Source organism: Micromesistius poutassou (assembly GCF_964030765.1).
Source record: "Micromesistius poutassou genome assembly, chromosome: 10".
NCBI lineage: Eukaryota > Metazoa > Chordata > Actinopteri > Gadiformes > Gadidae > Micromesistius > Micromesistius poutassou.
In genome coordinates this window covers 6458401-6480976 of record NC_140280.1, presented here as the reverse complement: position 1 = coordinate 6480976, position 22576 = coordinate 6458401, and the positions used below count along the sequence as shown (strand labels likewise).

Below are 22576 nucleotides of genomic sequence, written 5' to 3'. Positions count from 1 at the left end.
TTTTATTTCATTTTCTAAAGTGAAGTGCTTTATTTTAAGAGGCACAATTTTCAAAGCTCTGGCTGTTTTTTTTTTTTCATTTTAAAGGCAGTACTTATTTATAGTAAAAGAGTATAGCAAAAAACATCAAACAAATAATGTCAGATACTACCTGGGAATGCTTATGTAACCCTGTTCCAACTTGTTCCCCCCATCTTGCCCCGTGTTCCCCCGTGTTCTCCCCTTGTTCAGTTTGACCTGGACCACGAGTCTCTGCAGGAGTCCCAGGAGAACACCCTGATGATCGAGGAGAAGGCCAAGCCCAAGCAGTACTACCGCTTCTGGGTGCTGCCCGGCCGGTGGCTGCGGGTCCGCTACGACCGCCTGGCACTGCTCGCCCTGTTGGACAGGTAGGGCTGCACACAGGTGGAACCAGGGTACCGGAGTGTTACAAATAAACTAGACTAGTGGTTAGGGGGTTTGACCTCGAGTCGAAAAACATGTCGGTTCGGTTCCCGATGTCTGCAGTCTTACTCTACCTCGCGGGGGTAGGGGCAAAGGGGATGGTAACCCCTACCCTACCTGCTCATTAATGTCATTAGAATATTCATTAAATGAAATGCCTTTTAATCATACATCTGATCTAAATATTCCCTCTATCCCATGGCTCCAAAGCCAATCAGGACTCCCTTGTCTATTGTACTTCGAGCTTGTTCATTGATTTGGTATCTCTGTCTCTCACTGGCGCCTCCTGCAGGAACCGGCGTGTGGGGGAGAATGTGTTTGCGGTGGTGCTGGGCAGCCTGGTGGCCTTCCTGGGCTTCCTGCTGCTCCTGCAGGGCTTCTTCAGAGACATCTGGGTCTTCCAGTTCTGCCTGGTCATCGCAAGCTGCCAGTACTCCCTACTCAAGGTACTGTACCTCAGTGTTGTGAGTGCTTAGCCAGTACTCCCTACTCAAGGTACTGTACCTCAGTGTTGTGAGTGCTAAGTCAGTACTTCTTACGAAGTTACAAATACCTCCATCTGATGTTGGGGTATTGGGTCAGTACTGCGTACTGCAGTAAGTCAGTACACAACCACTAGGTCAGTACTACTTAGGCAAGGTGTTTTAGCTCAATGTTAAGAGTACTTGGCTAGATAGTGAGTTATTCTTTATTATTTTTTCCCACTTGGTTTTGTTCCTGTAAGATTCCCATCCTTCAAGTCTCTTCTTTGAATTCACTTGTGTCACTTGCGTTGAGCATGTCCTCTTCTTTCTTGTTCTCATTTCCATAGAGTGTGCAACCAGATGCAGCCTCGCCAATGCACGTAAGTCTGGTTAAAATAGCGAAATCAAGGAGACACTTAAGATTGATTTAAACATTCGTTAAAATTCTGCAGCAGTTTTTAATTTTTAGTCAGTTAGCAGACGTTTTTATGGAAAGCCACTTACCAAAAGACGTGACTACACAACAGAAAACACTTGGAAAGGGTGCAGACTAGCTGCAGGTACCAGAAAACACGAAATCGAACTACATTACAAAAAACGATTGGCAAGTGTTCAAAGTAGCCTTGGGGCCAAGAAAACCATGTGACGCATTGTTCTGTTCTCTGTGTTATAAAATCAAAGACCTAACAACAAGACAAATTTCTTCTTGTGACCAAAGCTTCACTCTGCCAACGTGTCTCCGACATAACACGACTGTTGTGTGTCCAGGGCCACAACTGGATCATCGTGTACAGCCGGCCTGTGTACTTCTGCCTGTGCTGCGTCCTCATCTGGGTCTTCGACCTGTCCGGCCGCTCCAGCAGCCTGCAGCCCTTCTCCCTGTACGGCGTCACCTTCTTCTCAGGGCAGTTCCTGCTCTGCGCCAGAGACATGCTCATCGGTGAGGGACGCGCACAGCGGCCGAACATCCGTCTGGGTCCTCGGTTGTTGGCCGTACTTCTGTATTTTGATGCACCGAAGGGAATTCTGTAGAACTAATAGGAAAGTCCCCGGTAGAGCACAGACCTCCACCAAGGAACCAGCTTGGTTAGGAGTGGTTGGATGGAAGGCTTGGTGGGAGTTTGCTGGTCGGGGTCCCCCTGGGGGGTCCCCCCCCCCCAGTGTTCTGTAATGGAGAGAGGATCTTTCATTTATAGAACAGTTATCAGATTTGATTTTATGGATCAAGTTATTAAAATCACTATCGATCAGAATTGACTTAATATATGTCCAGATTATTTTAAACTACAAGCTATTATAAGCTTATAAGTTCACATTGTGACTTTAATTGTCCCATAACCAACCTACACACCAAATATGTTCCAAATCCGTGCTCATATTTCTAAGATATCCTGCAGAGTCAAAGAGACATCCTCCTTGGTGGAGGTGCTATCTCTAGAAATCCAATATGAAGAGTGCAAAAGTGCAGCATGGTTAAAAAAAGTATATAGATACATGAATATAGATATGGGTTCTGTATGTGTAGGTTGGTTTTGTATGTGTTCTGTCAAAAGACGACGTGTGTGCGTGTGCGTGTGTGCGTGCGTGCGTGTGGACGCCAGTTTTATCACCTTGACATCACACTCTGTCATTCCCTTTGCTTTCCCCTTTTCTTCCCATCCTGCAGTGCTTGCCTTATGTTTCCCTGTCATCTTCCTGCTGGGGTTGCTCCCTCAGGTGAACACCTTCATCATGTCTGTGCTGGAGCAGATTGACATGCACGTCTTTGGAGGAACCGGTAAGAGCTCACTAGGAGGGGAAGGATTATGATGAAACACTTTGAATAACCTCATGGGAAGTCGTGTGACTGTCTTCACATCGCAGCGTGTTAGAAGTTTTCAAAATGACATAAGTCGTCCTCACAGACGCAGCTTGAGGTCTTCGTGTCGTGTTTGACGGCCTTCTAGTGAACCTGGTTAGGGTGTTTCACCAAGTTGACTGGCACTACACTCGGGTACCGTCCCATGCTAGGGTATTGGGACTCCCGGGCCAAAAGGTTCTGGGTTCGATCCCAAGTGTCCGCAGCTTCATCTGTGGGCGTCCTTGAGTAAGATGCACTAACTAAGGGGCGTAGGATGCGAGTGTCTGGTAGAATGACGAGGATGAGAAGTTAACGTTGTTCCCTGTGAATGTGTCCCCAGCCACCACCAGCCCCCTGTCCTCTCTGTTCAGCCTGCTGCGCAGTGTGCTGGTGGCCGCACTGCTCTACGGCTTCTGCCTGGGTGCCATTAACGTGAGTGCAAGCACGATTGCTCTTCTTCCGAGTCTGTCTGCTTCTAACTATCTTGCTGTCTCCCCCCATCTCTCTCTCCATCTGTCTCTGTCTGGCTCTGTCTCTTTCTATCTTGGCCTCTTTCTCTCTCTCTCTATCTCTCTGTCTGTCTGTGTCTCTCTCTCTCTCGTCCCCGTTTAACCGAGGCTGTCTCTGTTGCAGGCTCCGTGGGGCGATGCCCATGTGCCGGTGCTGTTCTCCGTGTTCTGTGGCCTCCTGCTGGCCTTGTCGTACCACCTCAGCCGGCAGAGCAGCGACCCCACCATTCTCTGGTCAGTCAAACACTAAACATCTATCCTACTGAAAGGTAATGTAGCTGAGATTCAGGAGCGGCCAAGCGAGAGGGAGAGCAGAATTTAAACTAAACCAAAGTAAAGTTTCTCCACCATTGGGCTGCATTTCAGGCACTGCCCTGATCGACAGGTCAGATGGATTCCCTGAATCAATCTGGGTAAAGATGCCCGGGGGGTCAGAAATTAATCGGAAGCCGTCTCCCATCCAAATAGGCTCACACGGAGGCAGGCGCAGTCCACTTATAAAACGGATATTCTCACAGCGAATTTCACCCCCTAATAGCTGACCGATGGCTGTGTAATTACCCTCAAATTATAGCTCTTAAATCTTACCAACAGCACCTTTTTTAAGGCCAAGTATGTGTATAATAGCCTCAGTGGGTCTCCTACATGATCCTTTGTGGTTCTGCATCTGTGATTCTGAGCGCAGGCTGCCAAAAGCCCCTACATTTTGTGGATCCCCATCTTGGGATCTTTATGATGTGACGATGGTGTGTTGTAGAAGTTAACGATGGGAAGACCCTCTCCACTCGCCTCTCACGGCGCGGGTCACCCAGATGTGTGGGTTCATGAGAACTCACGGCACCTTATGTGAACCCACACCGAAGGAGAGTTTAGGATTTAGACGAGCTCAACCGCTCACTCTGTGTGTGTGTGTGTGTGTGTGTTTTTGTATATCTGTGTCTGTGTATTCCAGGTCTCTTGTTCGCTCCAAGATATTCCCCGAGCTGGAGAACCGGGCCCCAGAGGAGCCCCCCGTCGAGATCAAGGACCCCCTGCCTGAGAAGCTCCACAACTCAGTGGTAAAGGACTCATTTACATCCACACCCCTCCGCCCACACGCAAACACCCCCTTAGGTTACAACTCACTCATCAGGATCTGATCACAAAACACCCCCTCCACCTCCACACACACACCACCCTCCACCTCCACCGTGAACACACACACACACACACACACACACACACACACACACACACACACACACACACACACACACACACACACACACACACACACACACACACACACACACACACCAAAAAAATATAGATTTTTCGATGCATAGCGATGCTGAATATTTGAACCGGTTTCAATGCTCATTTTCCGCAGTATCGATACACCGATACCAGCCGCGCTTTCTCCCACTCTCCTCCCGACTGCGAGCTGACAGACACACACAGCGCTACAGTGCCCACATAGCCCCGCCTTCTCTCTCTCACTCCATCGCACTGCTGTCTCCCGCAGTAATCCCTTCACTACAGTCATTCTGCTGTCGTACCTCGTTATCATGTTATAGCCTTGTTATTTCTATCTTTTAAGAAAAATCCAAAGTGATTGCCCTCAATGTTTTGATATTGCACCATGGTATTGAATATCAATATTTTTCAAGGCATTGTAACAAGGTTAGAAAATTCAGTATCGTGAGTATCACCTCCACACACACACACACACACACCAACCCGTCTCCTCCTCCACACACACACACACACACACACCAACCTGTCTCCTCCTCCACACACACACACCAAACCGTCTCCTCCACCCACAGGTTACAACATACCCCATTCAGGTGTGTGCTTGTGTGTATGTGTGTGTGTATTTACATAGGTATGTAATATATTCTGTGTGTTCCTGCAGAAGGAGATTCTCCACTCGGACCTGGTGATGTGTCCCCTCATGGCCGTGATCACCTTCGCCATCAGCGCCAGCACTGTCTTCATCGCACTGCAGGTCTGACAGCCAGTCTGTAATCTGACTGATACCTCACCTGGTAGTCCACTCTTTCTCTGCTCTTTCTATCCCCCCTGGACTCACTGTAGCAGACACCTCTCTGTCAGTTTATTATAATTTCTTTAAATCTTTTTTTGGTTCTCTTTCCGGTTTCTTTTCTTTTTTTTCTCTTTATATTCCCCCTGGACTCACTATAGCAGACACCTCTGTGTCGGTTTATTTTTTAATCTTTCTTTCTATTCCCTCTCCCTCTTTCGTTTCTGGTTTTCTCTATATATCCTCCCTGGACTCACTATAGCAGACACCTTTCTTCATTATTTTTCTTTCTTTATTTTCTTCTTTCGCTTTCTTTCTTATTATTTCTCCATCCCTCCTCCCTGCTCCATCAGTCCCACTGTCTCGTTTTCTTTCCATCTTTCAATACAAATGTCAATTGACCATGACAACCGCGGTTAACAATAAAATGATGACGATGATGAGTGATAATAATCCATGTGTCTCTGTCCCTCTCTCCCTCCCCCCCCCATCTATCTCCGTCCACACTATCTCTCTGTCTCTCTCCCTCTCCCCCCATCTGTCTCCGTCCACACTGTCTCTCTGTCTCTCTCCCTTTCCCCCCATCTGTCTCCGTCCACACGGTCTCTCTGTCTCTCTCCGTCTCCCCCCCATCTGTCTCCGTCCACACTATCTCTCGGTCTCTCTCCCTCTCTCCCCCCATCTGTCTCCGTCCACACTGTCTCTCTGTCTCGCTGCCAGCCGGCCCTGAGCTTGGTGCTGTACATCCTTGCGGGGGTGGTCGGTTTCTTCACCCACTACCTGCTGCCCCAGCTCCGGAAGCAGCTGCCCTGGTTCTGCCTGGCCCATCCCGTGCTCCGCTCCAGGGAGTACAGCCAGTTTGAGGTCCGAGGTGAGTGGACCCCACCCCGACACTGTTCCGTCAGAGAGTCATCGGGCTACATGTACAGCTGGCCCAAAGTAGCTCTCTCTCTCTCTTTTCTGCTTCTCAAAATATACACTTTCCAGTCAGTCTACATGGTCCGGTTCATTAATGAACAGAGATCCATTAAAAATATAGATTGACGTTATTACCAGCCTGAAAACATACTATCAAGCTTTGGATAATGGTTTGTTCTCTGGAAGGATTCGATAAGAATGACCTTATTCCTTAAGCCGCTCTCCACTCAGTGCATTTCCCTTTAGAAACGAGGTTATGCTGCACTCACAGCGACCGCTGTGCGCTGATTGTCCCCGGAACTCGCGTCGTGAGTCACTTGAGGTAAAAAGCGTCCGCTCGAGCGGCTAATGACTGACACGCCGCTGACCCTCCCCAGACGCGGCCCAGCTGATGTGGTTCGAGAAGCTGTACGCCTGGCTGCAGTGTGTGGAGAAGTACTTCATCTACCCCGCCGTGGTGCTCAACTCCCTGACCACCGAGGCCCGCAGCGTGGGCCAGAACCACAAGGAGCTGGACATCTAGTAAGCTGCTTCCCTTTCCCTTTTGTCCTCCCCCGTCCTCCCTCCCTCCCTCCTCACTCCTCCTCCGCCGTCCTCCTCTGCACTCAAAAAGCATGCTCGTTCAATGGACTTCCGTGCCCTTGAGCAAGATACAGGCAACACACACACACACACTCTGTCCACTACTCCATCACCATTTGCATGACTGCACTTTGTATTTTAGATTATATATTGTGTATATATATAATATCCTCTACATACATTATTGTTTATTTTCTACTGTTCTAACATTCCAGAACAAAACGTATTTGCAAACTGAAGATGGACTTTATTAATCTTAGACAGGGAATTACGGTGTCACAGTATTATGTACACGTTAGTAATAGGAATCAAAAAAGTGATTACATTTTTTTGTTAATTAAAACGACAAAGTAATTCAGAATGTCAATATATTCAATGAGTAGTAGCAATAGAAAATATAAATAAAAAAAACCTGATCTTGGTCAGGGGCTGTCATCGGCTCCTCAGGGTCACAATCATGAGGACACACTTTTCCCCAAGTCTGATCCATCAGTGCTTCAGTCTCATCATCTTGGTCTTCCTCGCACTCAGATCTCTGTTCCCACCGAGCTTGTCAGCAATCGGCACCACAGGTGTTAAACTGCCGCAAGTGAAAATTAGCTTTCATATTTTATAAGATCCTTGCACACAGAGGTATTTATAGACCCTCACTAATGTATAACGTGTAACCACAGGGGGTGTGATTTTCATCCACTATGATATTTGTTTACCTTTTTTACTTGTTTACTTTTTTAAGTCAAATTCCCAGTTTAGTACACATGTATTAAACTGTGTCCGTCTGCGTCTTCTTCTGTCTTTGTATGTTTCTTTCTTGTCCTGTGTGTGTGTGTCTCTGTCTCTCTCTCTTTCATGTCTCTCTCTCTCTCCTCCTTCCTCTGTGTTATGTCTCTCTCTGTCTCTTCCTCCCTGTGTGTTATCTGTCTCTCTGTCTCTCTCTCTCTGTCTCTGCGTGTGTCTCTCTGTCTCGCCCACCAGTAGCCGAGCTCTCTTTATCTCCATCGCCGGGATGAAGCTGATGCGCTCGTCGTTCTGCGCCCCGTCCCTGCAGTACGTCACTCTGTGCTTCACCACGCTGTTCTTCCACTTCGACTACCCCCACTTCTCCGAGACCTTCCTGCTCGACTACTACTTCATGTCCATCCTCTTCAGCAAGGTGAGAGGAGACGCCCCCCAAGCACACTGACCCTTACGAGGGGGAAAACAAGACTTGTGCGACGTATAGTGCCATTACACCCAGCAAGTGTGTGTGTGTTAAATGGGTGCCTCTGTCTTTGTGTTTAAATGTGTGCCCATATTTGTGCGTGCGTGTGTTTGTTTTGAATGTGTGTGTGCCTCCTCTTCCTAGATGTGGGACCTGCTCTACAAGCTGCGCTTCGTGCTGACCTACATCGCCCCCTGGCAGATCACCTGGGGCTCCGCCTTCCACGCCTTCGCCCAGCCCTTCGCCGTGCCTCGTATCCTTCGGCCATGCCCACAGGGCCCCGCTCTGTCCCCGTCTTGTGCTTTCTGCTCGACTCGTTCCGTCGGGGTCGTCGGCGGGGCATCCTGGTGCTCTGTAGATCTACAGCAGGTGCTTCCCAAAGTTATCGTCCTGTTAAAACTCCGTCTTATTACGGCGCTTACGATTTGGAAAGGTGATGATTCAAGCGAGTGTGTGTTGTTCTGTGACAGGCGAGTACGAACCAGAACGACATTTACAAGAAGTCGTTAGGCGGCAGACAGTTTTATCCGGAGCAACTTACTGCGCTGCTGGCAAAGACATCAAAGCATACAATTTTAAATCGGAGGAGCTACTAAAATAAGTGCTGCATCAAGAAAGTATTTCAACCCCCCCCCCCCCCCCCCCCTGTACAGAGTGCCAAGTAGATAGGAATCAGAGAAACAAGGTTACATTTATTTATTTATTTATTTGTTTGCTTTTAAGTGCATAACAACACGAGTGAATTCTAAGTGCAACACTAAGGTCCCAGAGAACAAGGAGTTCCGAATGTCCTCGAAAAAAGTGGGGTCTGGGGAGCCGGAGCACCTGTAAGCGTGGCCGGGTAACCCTCAGCGTCCTGCAGGGGGTTTAACCATGGCTCCATCTGGGTGGTGGTGGTGGTGGGAGGGGGGTGGGGGGGGTCCGGGTCTGTGCGGCTCCAGACGTCCTTAACTCACCCTTGATGCCCCAGACTCGGCCGTGCTGTTTGTGCAGGCTGTGTTCTCCGCCTTCTTCTCCACCCCGCTGAACCCCGTGCTGGGCAGCGCCGTGTTCGTCACGTCCTACACCCGGCCCGTCAAGTTCTGGGAGCGCGACTACAAGTAGGTTCTCTCCGCATCGGTTCTTTTTTTAGCAGTTAAGTGAATCATCGTGTTTTCTCGGGAGGGATGAAGGGAAGTTTAGAGTTCTTATTTTCTTTGCCTTCCACAGTACCAAGCGAGTGGACCATTCCAACACAAGGCTGGCCACCCAGTTGGACCGGAACCCAGGTATGAGACCCCTCAGCGCCCTTCTCCTTCCCTCCCTCTCTCTGGTGCTACGCCGTCTCTGCAACAGACAGCCATTTTGTTTCTCAAACACTCCCCACCGTGTGTTTTGGTCCCTTGCTCTCTTGCTCCATCCCTCTTTTTCATGCTTTCGTTCTCTCTTTCTTTTTCCTCTTGTTCTTTTTCACTTGGTCTCTTACTATTTTGATTCTCTCCCTCCTCTGATCTCTCGGTGTCTGTCTCTCTCTCTCAAGGCGCGGACGACAACAACCTGAACTCCATCTTCTACGAGCACCTGACCCGCTCGCTGCAGCACTCGCTGTGCGGGGACCTCCTGCTGGGCCGCTGGGGGAACTACAGCACGGGGGACTGCTTCATCCTGGCCTCCGACTACCTCAACGCCCTGGTGCACATCATCGAGATCGGCAACGGCCTGGTCACCTTCCAGCTCCGCGGCCTGGAGTTCAGAGGTCAGTGGAGGAGGAGGCCGGTCCAACGTATTCTCTGGGCTTCGCAACAGAGCAGAACTAGCTACCCCCCCCGCCCCCCCCCCCCCCCCCCCCCCCCCACAGGGCCTGAGAATTCTGCATCAGGGGGGAGGATTGAGGATTGATTCTTTGTACATTGAAATCACCCGATGTACAAGAAGGATGTCTTCATTCATGAGGGGAATTGGTGCGTTGACGTTATGATTCACAAACGCAAACCTGACTGTTTCCATTGATCAGCACGGCAGCGTCTCCAAGCTGAATGAAATGAAATGATTAGAGCCGATGCTAGAGATAGGAGAACAAGTGTCCAGGCAGGGCCATTAGAGGTGTTTCTGGGGAGAGATACCACGGCGTCAGTGTTTGCATGGGGCGGTTGACCTTTTTAAATGACACAGTGCTTAAAATGAATAAACACCTAGGAAAGAACTATAAAATGACATAATTATAGTGTAGAAGTTTGATTTTATTTTTTCACGCTGCCTAAACTCTTTTTGTATTTATTGGTTAAAATCTATTTATTGGTTAAAATTTATTGGTTAAAATCAGTCATCAAGTCATTGTTTATTTATTATTGTTTGTATTTTTGGTTATCTTACATACTGCATCTCTTTTTGCATTACGGACGTGGGCTGGGAGGCTTAAAGGGGGGAAATGATAAACTATAATAAAAATATGCGGTCTTCATCTGCAACCACCACACCGGTAAAACCAAATCGTAAAACAAGGCCAAACTGACCACCCAGCGCATCCTCCACCGTGGGGACGGAGCTCCCCTTGACCCCCTTACATACTCCAGCTGCTTCACCACCTCTCTCCCTCCTCCCCGTCTCCCCAGGGACGTACTGCCAGCAGCGGGAGGTGGAGGCCATCACGGAGGGGGTGGAGGAGGACGAGGGCTGCTGCTGCTGCGAGCCGGGCCACCTGCCCCACATGCTGTCCTTCAACGCGGCCTTCGGCCAGCGCTGGCTGGCCTGGGAGGTGGCCGCCACCAAGTACGTGCTAGAGGGCTACAGCATCAGCGACAACAACGCAGCCTCCATGCTGCAGGTGTTTGACCTGCGCAAGATCCTCATCACCTACTACGTCAAGGTATGCACACACACATATTTAGCAGATGTTTTTTATGCAATATGCTTTTTATGAAGCAGGTGCTGGATTCGGCAGGGCCCTCGTGATAAAATACTGTACGATATTATTTTTGACTGCCAATATGATGAATGTGCGTAGGCTAGAGATGATCAATATGATGTATTGTGATACTGAACATTCTGCTGCATGACATTATGATGGTTTATCATGTTTGTGAATGTGGCCCAAAATAACAGAACCTAGCTTATACAATTGACAATAGGCAAAACTATTATAGCCTCCTGTGTAGGACGGTAGCATTTGCTTCTACTCGTGCCTGGCACACACTAGACGATTCTTCTCATTTAGAAAACAACCACACACCTCACGATAGATGAGGCTACGTTTATCAGTCTTGCTCGTGAAGTGGGTGGAAGGCAACCGTTTTGCCAACACCGTATATAAACCGATTGCAATCTCGGGATCAAAAGCGTGTTCTTAGCGTTAAAGGTCCCACGACATGCCACCAGGTGTGAGTGTGATTAGCCGTTACAAGCTGGCTCTTCTGACACCACAAGTGGGCGTGTCCACCTTGATGTGTGCTGGATAGATGAGCAACGTTTGCTACAGTCCACTGGGTAGGCTGGTAGACTGATCTATCCAGCATACATCTAGGTGGACACGCCCACTTGATGTCAGAAGAGATTTTCAAAAAGGCTTGTAACGGCTAATCACACTCGCACCTGGTGGCAAGTAAAATCCAATCCCAACATACCCCACAGCACAGTGACATCTTGCAAAGAAATCATGAGAACCATCAAAGAATTAAGGGCTTTGCTGACCAGAGGCGGAAGAGGGAAATAATTTACAAATCTGGATAATCGTCCTGTAGTGTGAACAAGATAACCTCAACGTTTTTGGCTTGAGTCAACGCCATTCAGTAGTGCGGAAGCCGAGAACTGAGAAACTGCCATTAATCAAGCATACAATCACAATCAGTGCAGTGCATTGACAAAGTTTCTATAAAAAAGACCCAAGCTGACCATATAGCGCAGCTCCAGGAATCACAAAGTAGAGGGTTCAATTTTCTTTTTCTGTTTTTATAATGGTGACATCTCAAGATTTACAGTCTGGTCTCAACATAAGGGCTAAATCAACAAAGTGCATAACTGCGGTCATAAAATGGCTTTGCAGAGATTCTGCATTTATACGGGCACACGCACGCACACACACGCACACACACACACACACATGCACGCATGCACACACATGCACGTACGTATGTGTTAGTAAAAAGAAAAACCCAATCGCATGGTACCATGCCAGTGAGTGCTGCGGCTGCACTCAGTGTCTCAGATGGGAATTTAATGATGTTTCCTCTGACGTCGTGCGGCGGTGGATCCCCCCCTCCCCTCGCCCCCTTCCATTGGCCTTGTGGCTACGAGCAATGTCCTCCCCAGCGGGCAGGGTAGCCCGGCGTCAGCAGCAGCCCTGGCTCCCACCACCACCACACGCCTGCAGAGTGCTTACACAGGCCTTGCCGCTGGACTGTGTCATGATCACATCCACATGCTAGGCTCAGCATGAAGCGGGGCCCCCGCGTCAGCACATCAGACGTATCATTACCCGGAGATGGGAGCAGTGCAGTTGGAAGCGCTGCCCCACCACGGGGGCGGCAGATGTTGTAATAAAGTTCGCTTTTTTGGGGGTATTATTTACCATTGAGTTTCTTTACTTCCAACTGAGTGAGGCAAGGCGAGTTTATTTGTGCAGCGCATTTCAGCAACATTGCAGTTCTAAGTGCTCTCACATGTAACATTAAGAGTATTTAAGACACAATGCTAAATAAACACATTATGAGAACACTTGACGCAGTTAAAAATTGTTCAAATTAAAGTCTCAAATGTAATTAGATGTAAAAGCAGTGTCAAACACAAAATACTTCAGCCTTGATTTAAAAGAACAGAGTTGCAACGGACAGAGTATTATTTTATGTGTAAACCGCGTTTGGTTCTACTATTTATTTAACAGATGTTTTTATCCAAAGCTACTCAAAGCACTTGCAGTCATTTCAGTTACATGTCATTGTGCAGGTCGAAGGTTAGGCACCCTACAGGTACACTAGCTGTCTCATCCTTATTTGCTAATGGAACAAAGCCCAAAGCATACAGAGTGCAGATTTCCCCTCATATTTGTAGCGTAACACAAACACTGGGGACATCACAGGGTCATATTTTTAGCAAGAAGAAAATCCTGCTTCAAAAATTACACAAACATTTTAAAACCTTATTTTGAGTCTGTCCCGACGCCCAACGCACAGGCTGTGTACTTTAGTCTAAAGAGTATCCTCTACTCTGTGGATAACACTTTTATATTTAGTTTTGACTTCCACCAGAGCACCATCTACTCCTCTGATAACAGTACATAATACTGCGTGGTTCCCTCCACCAGAGCATCATCTACTACGTGAACCGCTCCAGTAAGCTGGAGGAGTGGCTGTTGAACGAGGCGGTGCAGGAGGCCCTGAGGCCCTGCCTGGGCCCGGGCTACGTGGACAGCGACCCCACCTTCAATCTCAACATCGACGAGGACTACGACCACCGTGCTGCAGGCATCACCCCTGCTGCCTTCTGCATGGTCTACCTGGACTGGATCCAGTACTGCAACAGCAGGAGGCAAACGGTAGGCACGCATAGATACACACACATAGACTCGCCCTTTCTGTGTGTGTGTGTGTGTGTGTGTGTGTGTGTGTGTGTGTGTGTGTGTGTGTGTGTGTGTGTGTGTGTGTGTGTGTGTGTGTGTGTGTGTGTGTGTGTGTGTGTGTGTGTGTGTGTGTGTGTGCCCATTGCAACACACACGCATAGATGCATTCACACTCACAGGCAGCAAACGACACAGATGCACATACACACACTCATTCATACAGGCACAGGCAAAGAGACACACACAGGTGCAGCAGTTCACGCATTAAGGAGCTACCGCATCGAGCCATTACTCTATAATGTTGTTGTGAACACTGCACTTGATTGCGACCCTTCATTACGGAGTTTGTTGAGATAATGACAGTTCTGTGTAAAGGTCCCGGTTGTTGTCTCCTCGTGTTAGACATGCTTCCGGGAGGAGGTGTGGCGCATCTGTACTCTGTGTGAACAATGCCCCCTGACTCTGTTGTTGACGTTTTAATGATGTTGTGTTGCAGCCTGTGAACAGTGAGAGGGACTCGGCTCTGGTGAATCTCTGCTTCGGCCTGTGCATTCTGGGTAGAAGAGCCCTGGGCACCGCCTCGCACAGCATGTCCGCCAGGTAGCCCCCCCGCTGCGCGCACACACACACACACACACACACACACACACACACACACACACACACACACACACACACACACACACACACACCACAGTCTAGCCCACTTCACTCCACAGTCTAGCACTCCTCTAGGAATCCCGTGCCTAGCTCAACATCATGCCAAAGGACTACAGTTGAAAATGAGCCTGCTGGCTAACACTGACATTTACAGAACTGTAGATTAATGTGCACTGTCCCTTAAAATAAATAAATGAAATGAACCTCAACTTATTTTTTCCAAAATGTCATTGTATTATAAATGGTATGTATCACCATAAGTAATTCAGTTGTGTGTGTGTGTGTGTGCGTTCTCGTTCTCGTTCTCATCCCAGCCTGGAGCCCTTCCTGTACGGGCTCCATGCCCTCTTCAAGGGGGACTTCCGCATCACCTCGCCCAGGGACGAGTGGGTGTTTGCGGACATGGACCTGCTGAACCGGGTGGTGGCTCCGGGAGTGCGGATGTCCCTCAAACTACACCAGGTATAACGCGGAGCAGATCGAGGCACACTCCTCAGAAGGCTCTGTTGTTGTCTTCTAATCAAGCAAAATCAAGAGGTTTTTTTATTTGTGCATTTTAGTTATTTTCAGTAGCATTTAATCATGTAGCAGAGTGCTTTATCTAAAGCGACTCAAGTATTCAGGTGTGATTAAGCAGACCTTAAGCAGTAGTCGGCTGCCACGGCCTCTCGCCGGACGATCGGAGGAATGTCTAGTCGTAGCGGTGACAACCGACACATTGGACGCACCGAAGAGTTTGAAGTTCTCGCTCGAGGAACACCTCAACACACCAGGAGGACTTGACACCTCCTTTTTCCTCCTGCTCCTCCTCCTCCTCCTCCTCCCCAGGACCACTTCACGTCCCCGGACGAGTACGAGGACCCGGCGGTGCTGTACGACGCCATCACGGCCAACGAGGAGAAGATGCTGATCTCCCACGAGGGCGACCCCGTGTGGCGCTCGGCCATCCTGGCCAACATGCCCTCGCTGCTGGCGCTGCGCCACATCATGGACGACGGCAGCGACGAGTACAAGATCATCATGCTCAACAAGAGGTTCCTCAGCTTCAGGGTCATCAAGGTCGGCACCGGCGTATTTATTGTACTCCTGTACTGTGCTTTCAAGTGTTAAGTGAGACCACGTATGACGTTCTTCTGTGGACTACCTTACAATAATGCTGCTTCAATGCTGCTTTACAATAATTGTACTGCGTGTTGTCAAATATGTTGTGTGTCAAGTATACACAATGATGATAGCCGAGTGTCGGGGTGTCCCCGAGCAAGGCACCTTACCCTGAATGCTCCAGACGAGCTGGCTGTCGCCCTGCACAGTTTACGGCGTCGGTGTGTGAATGTGTGTACGAATGGGTGGCTGTGAGGCAATATTGGCTGTGAGGCAATATTGTAAAGCGCTCTGAGTGACCACTGGTTAGAAAAGTGCTGAATAAATGCAGAACAATTACCATGATGAAGTTGACATAGCCTGTGGACAAGTGAGAGGCTCCTTAGCTTCAGGGTCAGCAGGGTTAGCATGGGCTGAATATACTTAATGATACTGGAGTTTAGCCCCGCCTGGGGACACATAAGAGGCTCGTAGCTTCAGGATCGTCAAAGGTTAGCATTGATTTTGTATAATTTGGCGTAGCATAGCCACGCTACTTAGCATAGCCAATAGACCAGCAAGAGGTTCCTCAGCTCTTGCTGGTAGTTACCGTCATTTAAATGTAAACTAACATGCAACTGGAATTTGAAATTTGGTAAGGAACTCCATGCCTTTGTATTTTTAGAGACATTTAATGAAATAATGTCGTTGTTTTTTGCTGGGACAAATTTTTATTTATTTAGAGAGAAGCCCATTAATAGAGAATTGGTGAATAGTTGTATTGGATGAACCTGAACACCCTCTCTCTCGTCACCCTGACCCCTGACCCATGCAGGTGAACCGGGAGTGCGTGCGCGGCCTGTGGGCGGGGCAGCAGCAGGAGCTGGTCTTCCTGCGGAACCGGAACCCGGAGCGCGGCAGCATCCAGAACGCCAAGCAGGCGCTGCGCAACATGATCAACTCGTCATGCGACCAGCCCATCGGCTACCCCATCTACGTGTCCCCGCTCACCACCTCCTACGCCGGGGGCCACGCCCAGCTCCGCTCGGTGTGGGGGGGCCCCGTCAGCCCCCAGAACATCTACACCTGGCTCATCAGCAGCTGGGACAGGTGAGCGCAACGCGCACGCACGCACACGCATGTGCACTCTCACATACACACAAGCGCACGCTCGCATACGCACACGCACGCTCGCATACACACACACGCACACACTGAAAATATTCAACCCCCTCAATTGAAAGTTATGATCCTCCCCTAGGACGCATTAATTATTCTACTTCTAGATGAAGTATTCATCAGCATGATGAATATCCTTTACTTCTAGAAGGATCGGTTCATTTGCATGATGACCCCGTGTCCTCAGCACATTAACATGTTTGAAAAGGCATTTTAGTAAAACCTATAACCTCATTACGCGAAAGCCTTTTAGTAAAGCCATAACCTTGATGCATTTACCTCGCCTTGGTAAAAACCTTTCTGTTAAAACTACATTAGAGTTGCAAGCCAGGTCAATACATGTAAAAAAATTAGCTCAGCTGAACAGTTGAGCAAATATTGAACAGTTAAGTACCATGAAGCACGTTTAGATTATTTGTCTGAAAATATTTGCTTGTCAAAAATAATCCCTGAAGTAGATTGAGGTACAGGTATCTCGATATTTCCTCAATAACTCAGCTTATCGTCTCCACTGAAATAATGACTCTTCTCTACAACAGCCTCATTGAATCAGTTTTAAATTCTGTATTATGGCGTGGTTTGAGAGCATGACTCTGGCCCACAAGGATAGACTTGGAAGGCTATGCAAGGTGGCAGGCCAAGTATCTGGAGGGAGTCAGGCCCAATTCATGGGCCTTTTTAATTTCTCTGAAAAGGTCCCGCTATTCTAAAAGTGGAAGTGAACCCCCTGTTTCAGCTCACATCGGCATCGTTGTGATGTTTTTTTTATTAGGCCATTACAGGCGTTTAGTTTGAACGTTATAATAAGTGACCCACCGGAGCGTTACACAACAAGTGTCGGGGAAGCTTAGCCCTCACTCGGAAACTGCCATCACCTGTAGCCCAGCAGCAGCTCCACACATCCAGACATCTGAGCTGCCAGCTGTGGTTGTTTTAGGGCGCCTGCTAGGAGTCCTCCTGGTCTCTACTGCCATTGGCCTCCTAAACTATAAATAGCATGGATCTGCTTCCAAATGGCACTTATGGTTGTTGCACCGTAATCGGATCTCCTGTCTGAACTACCTTTTATGTTTCACTGATCTATCTGTATTTATGTCTTGTGATCCTGGCTGAAAAAAACAACTGGCTTTTAGGGACAGTAAAGAACTTGAACCTGATATGGTACACTTGTTTGGTCCGTCGTCTAGGTTACAGAAGGGTTGTGGCGCCGGCTGCAACAGTGGCGGGAACATCGAGGATTCGGACTGTGGCGGAGGCTCCGCCTCCATCTCCACCAACCCCGCCACCGCCCACACCACCCAGAGCACCCCCGCCTCGGGCCTGCCCCTGCCCCACATCTCCACCCTGCAGCCCTCTATGGGTGAGACCCCCGTCCTCAGATCTCCAACCATCACAAACCTCCCAAGTGCCTTGTAGTCTGAAATCTGTTCCCTTGGCAAACCACTCGATGTAGTCAACCACAGCTTTTTGGACACCATAGAGCCAGTATAGGCATTGTTAATATATATATATATATACATTTAAATGGGTTCTTTTTATTAATTTCTACAAAACTCCTGGTGCACCACTACGGGCCCACTACTACTGTAGCTAAAACATAAAGAGTCGATCAAGTGTGTGAAACATCCTTCATATCCATGTCCGTTTCAGGTACAGACAACCCTGTGGGCCCAACCCCTAGTTGGCCGCACCATCCACAGCCCCTCCCCTTGGCCTTGCTCAGCCAATCCGAGGGTCGGATGGAGGCGGGGCTTCTGAGCTCCCTGCAGCGCACCTCGTCCATCCAGGGGCTGCTGGGCCAGCACCTGTCCAGCTCCCAGCTCTCCTTCAGCAGCTCCATGGGGCCCTCGCCCCTGGCCGGCGCCGAGCGCTTCTGCCCGGGGAGTTTCCTGGACAGCTCGGCCCAGCGCGGAGGCCCGCGGTCGGGCTTGGGTCTGGGCCTCGCCCTGGGCTCCGGCCTGCACTACGACAGCCACTTTGGGAAGTGGAGCCTTTCGGCCAAGAAGGGCTTCAACGGGCCGGCGTCCGAGGCCGAGCACGGGCAGCTGCTGACCGTCCGCACGCAGGTCAGTCCAGGAGACGTTACAATCACAAAGCTGCTATTGATATGAGCATTTCATTTTCATAGTCTGCTGAGCTAATGCAAAAATCAATACAGAAAAACCCACTGCACATTATTTGTATGGTCGATTTCAGTTTCAGTAAAGGTAATGTTCTAGCTTTGCATAGTGCAGTGATTGGATAAAATAAGTCATGGGTTAACGATCGCGCAACTTAGCATAGCCAATGTAGCTTAGCATAGCCAATAGAAGGATGAAGATTGCACTTTTGGCGAGATACAGAGATGCATGTTCTGATGTTATTGATTTCCACAGTCTGAATGTGTTTGTTTGTTTGTTGTTTTTGCAGATGATTGCTCCTGTACCTCCACCAGAGACCTATGTGACCCTTGACCCTCTGGGTGCCACCCAGGCGCTGGACAGCAGCCCCTTGCAGACCTCCAGGGACCCCCCCACCCCGCGGGAGGAGTCCACAGAGCTGCCTCTCCTGGAGCACCTCCGGTGACCCTCCCCGAGCCCCCGCTGCTCCCCCCGACGCCGTGCCACGGCCCCGGGGCTCAAGGCACACACGGCCCCTGGGTCAGATCCAATGCTGGACCAATGAAATAAAACAAAGAGCACCAGTTTGGCGCTGGAGTCTGGAGTCCGGGGTGAAACAAACCAAACTAAACTCGTTGGGCGTTGAGGTTCTGAACATCTGAACGCACTTTCAACAGCGGCATTCTCCTCGTCAGCCAAACGCGTGACGCAGATGCATGTGAGAAGGTCGACAGACTTCTGCAAACTACTTTAATCCAGCGACAAACCGTCTCTCTCGTAGGACTTTGGCGGGAGAGAGAGAGTAAACAAATTTTGCAATCTAAAGAGCTTTCTGGAGGCAAAAGGTTTCTAACCCACAGGGGCAGGTCAACGCGACCAGTGCAATCGTAAGGGATGTGTCGTTTCCAACAGAGATAGTTTTTTTTCTTTTTTTTATCGTAATTTTTTTATTTTGAGTTGGAGACCGAAGGCTTTCTCCGACGCAGTCGGGCGCGGCAGCAGCAGCACTATGAGCTGCCAACCCTAAGGGACCGTCTGACATCTGTAGCTGCTGTGTGTGCTGGTGAGACTTCGACGACCAAATGAAAAAGACACTAAACATGATGCAAATTGGCACGTGCCCTTACCTTTTCTCCTTTGTGTTCTGAATGAAAAGTAGTAAGACACACTCCCAAAAAGTCCAAATGATGAATTGATCTCTAATTTATTGAAGTGTTTTAAACGGTGCCTGTTCACAGGGACACGCTGATTGGTTCACTCTAACGGAACCCACAGCTGACCTGGTTCTTGTTCTCAGGCCAACATGTGGTGCTTCTACTGCCTAGTTTACACTCTAGTTAGTCTCGATTGACTAGTTATGGTTAGGCCTGTTAACCAGTCCTAGGAGTGACTCTAGTTAGGCCTGGTAACCAGTCCTGGATGTGGCTAGTTATAATAAGGCCTGGTAACCAGTCCTAGATGTGGCTCACTATAGCCATGGTTAGTGACAGGCCTAGATATCATGAGTTAAGCCAAGTAACCAGTCTCAGATATATGACTAGTCATGCATGGTAACTAGTCCCAGATGCGGCTAGCAGCTTTGAGATATTGGTACTGGGCTCTTTGTTGGAACATACTGACCAGTGGCATTGTGTTGATCACAAGAACACTAACTGGAGTACTGAACACACCTTGTGTTGTTTGATTTGCTACGTTTTTTGGTGAGTGGAATGTCCTTTTTTTGTTTTTGTTTTTGTTTTTTTACTTGAAGAATCACAGATCCTCTGGTGTCTAAGGCTCCCTGAGCTGTTCCTATAGGCTGATTGACCACGAGGTGTTTCCTATAGGCGTACTGATCAGCACGTGTTTCGGCTGACTGGCCAATGCCTCTGTCTCTCTCTGAGGAGCCGCAGTCAGCTCTACCTTTCTCTACTGCAGGGTCCAGCGCTGATTTAGCGAGCAGTGCTACCACACACACACGCACACGCACAGCCACACCAACACACTCGCGCACACACACAGCCACACACTCACAATCACACACTTATGTACTGTCCTGCAGTACGCCACCCCCTAGCGTTGTACTACTGCTACTGCATCTTCTGCTACTACTAACCTACCCTACAACTGCTGTGCAACCGTTACATCCAGCGTTTTAGTTGGAAATAAACAAGAATTGAATAAAGGTGGAATATTTATTTGAGCAATGTTTGTGTCAAGGGTATGTTGTGAATGGATACAAGGGTTTTTATTGATCTATTGAGGCTGGGATCCGATTCTGCGTGTTATGATTCCCCTCTCTCACACTTGCGCACACACACTCTTGTTTGGTGTCTTCACATTTTGGTAATCTCGGCAACGGTTTTCTTAAGGATGTTCTCTGACTGGAAGTATTCCCTGGGAGTGACCTGAGGTCGGTCTTGTTCCTACTCATACACCACTGTGATCAACACATTAGACGAGTTCTGATTCCAGGAACCCTTGGCGTTCTGATGGCAGGAATCCTAGGAGTTCTGATTTGAAGAATCCAAGGTGTTCCTATTTCCAAAGAGTTCTGTTTGAGAAATTCTAGGAGTTATGATTTTAGGAATCCAAGGAGATATGTTTTGAAAAACGTAGGTGTTCCGATTTGAATATTCCCAGGAGTTCTGATTTGGAGACTACCCAGTTTTTCCGACTCCTCAGATTTCTGTTTGAAGAATCGTACGAGTTCTTATTCCAGGCGTCCTAAGAGTTCTGATTCTATGGGTTCTTGTTCTGATATCCTAGGGGTTCTGGTATCCGGGGCCCAACGGTCTGTGGTAGATAATGTGTGGAACAGAAGCTGGCGCTCTTGACATCTGTTGCTCTCCTCCCACCCTGTTTGGCTAAGTGAAACCTGTGAATGACTCGGTGCAGTGTTGATGATCCATACAGGCCTATGTACCAGAGGACAGCCTTCTACACTGGTGTTCACACAATGTAATGGGTGAACCAGAGGAAAAGCCAGCATTCTCAGGGTTTCCACCGGGGTTAACCTCTTTTTACTCCTTTTCTTTTCGTGATATGCGGTAATGTTAAAAACGAACATGAAAAGGAGGAATAGAAGAAGCATAATTTGTAGCACAGGCACGCATTCATTGGGTTATGGTAAAATCCCAGGTATTAGTATTTATGAATTATGTGTTAACTTCAGCTTTTTGGTAGATATACTGAATCACTTTGAACTGCTTTAGTCCTTTCTCTCTTTAAGGACATTTCCGGGCTTTGCTTAGAACCTTGAATGTTTAAAACTGATCTCTTGTTCATCCGGTCAAGAGTTTGTAAAGTATAACTATTGCTAAGCACACCGAGGGCTACTCCATCTTGGACAGGTCGGCGTCATTCCACCAATCCCAATCAAACACACTAAAGCAAAGCACAGCTAATTGGACAGACCAAGGTGTCAATCAAAAGGGATGCGGTAGATTCATTTCGGCCTCTGTACATGCGGTTTCTGTACAGCATGTTTTGTATATAAATTGCATATATATTTAAGATATACAAATCTATTTTATAATGTTTGGATTTTTTTTTTTTTACATGAATGCTGTTTTTGTTGAAGCTTGGTGGAGATCTGTGTATCTGAGCAAAGAACTCAAGAGTTTCATATCGGTCATCTTGGAAGAATCAATTCATAACTTTTTTTTTTTCATAACTGTCCAACCACCCGACATTGTTTTATACTTTAGTTTTACTAGGAGGGAAAAAGGTATTTTTAATTAAGAACATTAAGTCAATAATCAATGTTCTTTACATATTTTTTTGTCTTTTGTTTCACACTTCTCTTTAAATTAAAGCTTTCGTGTCTTTTGTTTTCAAATGAGAAGCTCCCGAGTGCTTTCAATGTTTACAAGTTTTATTTTTCAAAATACTATTCTTCAGGGCATAAATGAATATCTGAACAATATCGGGTCCAATTGATTAAATACATCTACAGGTAGGTCTACTTTCATATTAGCTCAGTAGAAAGAACATGATAAGGCCTTTTGACCGAGGTGGAGTTTGTTTATTTGACCAAAAGGAACTTAAACAGTGGACTAACAG

General features: G+C 48.1%; 1 protein-coding gene across 1 annotated transcript in view; it reads left to right on the top strand.

Moving 5' to 3' along the window:
• The window catches only part of LOC311354681 (pecanex-like protein 3), a 32906-nt gene extending 10617 nt beyond the window's left edge, over positions 1–22289 (top strand). The window contains exons 12-36 of the mRNA XM_084474504.1: positions 232–389; positions 737–890; positions 1256–1288; positions 1677–1848; positions 2575–2685; positions 3089–3180; positions 3382–3491; positions 4210–4315; positions 5155–5247; positions 6004–6154; positions 6579–6723; positions 7759–7936; positions 8129–8237; positions 8955–9084; positions 9194–9252; positions 9504–9719; positions 10576–10829; positions 13260–13490; positions 14011–14114; positions 14489–14636; positions 15003–15233; positions 16090–16364; positions 17621–17793; positions 18084–18499; positions 18843–22289. Coding sequence (XP_084330630.1) covers positions 232–389; positions 737–890; positions 1256–1288; positions 1677–1848; positions 2575–2685; positions 3089–3180; positions 3382–3491; positions 4210–4315; positions 5155–5247; positions 6004–6154; positions 6579–6723; positions 7759–7936; positions 8129–8237; positions 8955–9084; positions 9194–9252; positions 9504–9719; positions 10576–10829; positions 13260–13490; positions 14011–14114; positions 14489–14636; positions 15003–15233; positions 16090–16364; positions 17621–17793; positions 18084–18499; positions 18843–18998 — 4005 coding nt within the window. The 3' untranslated portion in view covers positions 18999–22289. The remainder of the gene's footprint in view (positions 1–231; positions 390–736; positions 891–1255; positions 1289–1676; positions 1849–2574; positions 2686–3088; positions 3181–3381; positions 3492–4209; positions 4316–5154; positions 5248–6003; positions 6155–6578; positions 6724–7758; positions 7937–8128; positions 8238–8954; positions 9085–9193; positions 9253–9503; positions 9720–10575; positions 10830–13259; positions 13491–14010; positions 14115–14488; positions 14637–15002; positions 15234–16089; positions 16365–17620; positions 17794–18083; positions 18500–18842) is intronic.
• The last annotated feature ends 287 nt before the right edge of the window (positions 22290–22576 follow it).